We start from the raw sequence: 3,413 nt of genomic DNA, 5'->3' as shown, positions 1-3,413 counted from the left end.
TGACCGGTATTCTGACCAATCAGGGCATAGTTTCGTCTAGCCCTTAGCGGGGCTCCTTGGCCGCAAAACATTTCCCGGTGGAATTAGACTTCTTTCGCCGAAATGTTGCACTTTTTGGAGTACGTGCTAGAAACAAAAAGCACCCCAATCTACGTTCATATTTTCGCAGCTCGCCGAATTTCGTTATCCACCCAAGCAATCATACCTCTGGCAGAAAATTTGTGGTGGAATACTTTCCTAGCATCGCTGGGAGTTCATATTTAGCTCGCCGAATTTCGTTATCCACCCAAGCAATCATACCTCTGGCAGAAAATTTGTGGTGGAATACTTTCCTAGCATCGCTCGCTCACCGGGATGCCTAGATGGGGCTCAAAAGTGTTGGCTGGTACTCTGGACACAATTGACTGTCTGTTTTATTCCATCAGGGGCACGTATATTCCCAAGATTAAATTTCATTGTGTGAATATTCAGTGCCGTTCGTAGCCCGCACATGAACTGCGTTCAATTGACGTGCTGTTCGATTATTAGGGTGACTGGCCTCCATTGAGTTAGGTTGATCTGCTCGTGGTCACTACACACTACGAGTCACTTTTTGAAAATAAGCACTATAGCCGACTCCCTCCAGTTGGCTGGGACTGTCTTTTCACCCCCGACTTTGGACAATGCTCATGGGAGGTTATCCGGACCAGAAGTTCGGTGACACTTGAGAGGTTATTTGCAGTCATAAACCTCCGGGGCCGTAGTTGGTTCTAAGTTCACCGTCCAGGGTTCTATGTCAACTGTTGCCATGATAACTGCCTTTCGAAGCATTCGGCCCACCGGCTGAGGCGGTCTTTATTCAAGATGGTCACTCCCTTTCTGATCCATATGGCTTCGCCCACAGGAGGTTTATTGGGATTGGTCGCGCGGATCAGCTGAAATGCATGTGTCGCTCGGCAGTGAAGCATTTGTGTTGGACGCTGATGTCATGCTGTCGTTGTTGATGGCTATGTTTCGGAAGTTAGTACTGCACAAAAATGGCCTGTAGGCAGTACATGACCACAGTGGGTGTTCGCCGTTATCCATGTCTGAATTCCAGTTCAGGAGGACCAACCACTTGTGTCTCAGCATCGCTATGTCCACCCATTTGCGAATTCGCGTCTCTGTCAACCACAACATTATCTGTGCTATCACCCCACTGCAACAAGGCGCTTAAAAGTCGTAAGAGACCCTTTGAGAGAGTCAGCTATGGTCTGCTGGGGGCATAAGCAGACACGATGTACAAGAAACAACTATCGGGAGAACGAATGCGTCAAAGAGAAAGAAGACGGGCATCAGCAGTAGCTTGCTTTCGCTTTACCCCCTTGGTCTATGAAATAAATAAAGTGACCTGGTTGAAGCCACTGGATTTTACCGTTGTGACTGCTGACGCTTTCCTTCTTTCTCTTTCATGCACTTTTTCTCTTCCCTCTCCCTACCCCATTAATGACTCTCCTTGTAGCCCCATCAGTTAGGACCGATGACTTCGGTTTTGGCAGCAACATGGCGCGTCATCCGGTGCCGACATCCTTAGGTATCTCGAAATCAATCTTCAAGCTTCGACACCCAGCCTCTGTCTGGGTTTAATGCCCGCACTCTGAAGCGAGCAGGCAAGCCATTCTACATCTTGTGCTGGACTTGCTTGACATTGATGTGTGTATGTATCAAAAGAAGAATTCGAGATGCGGGCATATCGGCTGTGCTAACCGCCATTCGCTTCTAACTCCATTCGCTTCCGACTGCACAACTATGGCGACCCGGAGGCCACTGCGGCAGCGTGTGCAGGGATTGGTATCGTCTTAAGTCGAAATCATCCCTTCTTGATGGGATATCCGCTGATAGTCGCCTGTGTTTTTTTATGAGGACAGCGTCCGTGAACAGCGAGAAGTTGATCGCTGTGTGTTTATCGTGTCTGTTCCCGCCCTAAACGACCCTAGCTCTTGCGACATCGAAGACAAGTTCTATGACACCGAAATCCAGTCAAGCGACGATCCTTCCGCCAGGTGTGTTAGGATGATACTAACTCCGCAGCGGCCTCTGGATAACCACATGTTGGTAGTCAGAAATGACTGGAGATTGGTAAGGCGGTTAGCTCACCACTGTGCTTGCATCTAGAATTATTGTTTCTGATACACGGCACACATCAATACTACGCGAGTCCAGTGTGAGAGCAAGAGCAGCTTGTTGGCTTGCTTGCTTCAGAGTGCGGATATTGAAGTAGGCCAAGCAGACTGGGCGTCGAGGCTTGAAGATTGATTTCGAGATACCCGAGGATGTCGGCGCCATGTGACCAGCACATGTTGCTTGCAAGACAGTTGCAGGACGAACAGAGTCGTCAGTTGTAGGTGCTGGGATTCCAATGAGGTGATGAAGGTGGGAGAAAAAGTGTGTAAAAGGGAAAGAAGGGAGACGTCAGTAGTAGCCTGTCTTCGCATACCCACCCTGCTGTATACAGCGGGCAAGGTAACCTGGCTGATGGTACCACTCAACGGCCGATGTTACATTTGTTTATTGTTAAACATAAGTATCTTGGGTGTACGTGGGCTGGGATATTGCCAGGGTGCCCACACCTAGACGGGACGGCGATTACGGTCCTCAACCAAAGCATTTGGCTCAAAAGCCTAACTGTAGGGCAGCGATGTTTGGCGGGAAATGCAAGTACATTTCCATTTTTATTGAACACATCGCCACATATGTTGCAACCCTCACCTGGAGGATCAGAAGACTGTGTTAGTCAGACCCCTAACCATTGGCCAACTTGGTACGAGAGAATCTGCGAGTGTTGCGAGGACACTCCCAGCACAAACCGTCACACCACGGTAAGGTCCAGTCTATTCGTAGCGGAAAGTGGCAATCTATGGATTTGTCATCTCTTCCGAAAGCTATGAGCATGAATTTTATTTAACAAACCCCCGTGCAACTGACCGTGGTGTATAAGTTCTTTTACTTTTGGACTGTTTGTGCATCAACTTAGGTAAGTACTTTTGAGCTCTGGAAATATCTGGAAAAATACTGATTGAAGAAACTGTTGTTGGTTTGCGACCCTCGTTCAAAGATCGTCGTGAATGCGCACACAATCGTCATCATCATCATCATTGTCAGCTGTAAGAACCGCGTACTCGTACACTGGTTGTAGCTGCCACAGTTTCGTTCACCGATGATTGGGGGGGGGGGGGTAGGTAGCTGCGCATTGCACGCGCGAGCTGGTAAATTGGTGCATAAATCCAGTACTGTCAGTGGGCTGTCAAGTGGTGAAGGGGTTGGAAAAGGAGCTATGCATTGAAGGCAATAGCTTGGATGCACGAGCGCCATTGAGGGCGCGACTGGGCCATGTCTGACAATGTCTCTAGCCATTGATGTGGCCCGTCTCGGGGTCCCCATCCAGGAAGACGACA

General features: G+C 48.9%; 1 protein-coding gene across 1 annotated transcript in view; it reads left to right on the top strand.

The window, feature by feature from the left end:
• Nucleotides 1–3,310: 3,310 nt before the first annotated feature.
• T265_04785 (hypothetical protein) overlaps nt 3,311–3,413 on the top strand; it is a gene marked incomplete at both ends in the record, with an annotated part of 11,038 nt that continues 10,935 nt past the window's right edge. The window contains one exon of the mRNA XM_009169610.1: nt 3,311–3,413. This exon is cut by the window's right edge and continues 238 nt beyond it. Within this exon, the coding sequence (XP_009167874.1) occupies nt 3,359–3,413 (55 nt within the window).

The sequence above is a fragment of the Opisthorchis viverrini genome, assembly GCF_000715545.1.
Source record: "Opisthorchis viverrini unplaced genomic scaffold opera_v5_82, whole genome shotgun sequence".
In the NCBI taxonomy this organism is placed as follows: Eukaryota; Metazoa; Platyhelminthes; class Trematoda; order Opisthorchiida; family Opisthorchiidae; genus Opisthorchis; species Opisthorchis viverrini.
This window is presented reverse-complemented; position numbering and strand designations above follow the sequence as displayed.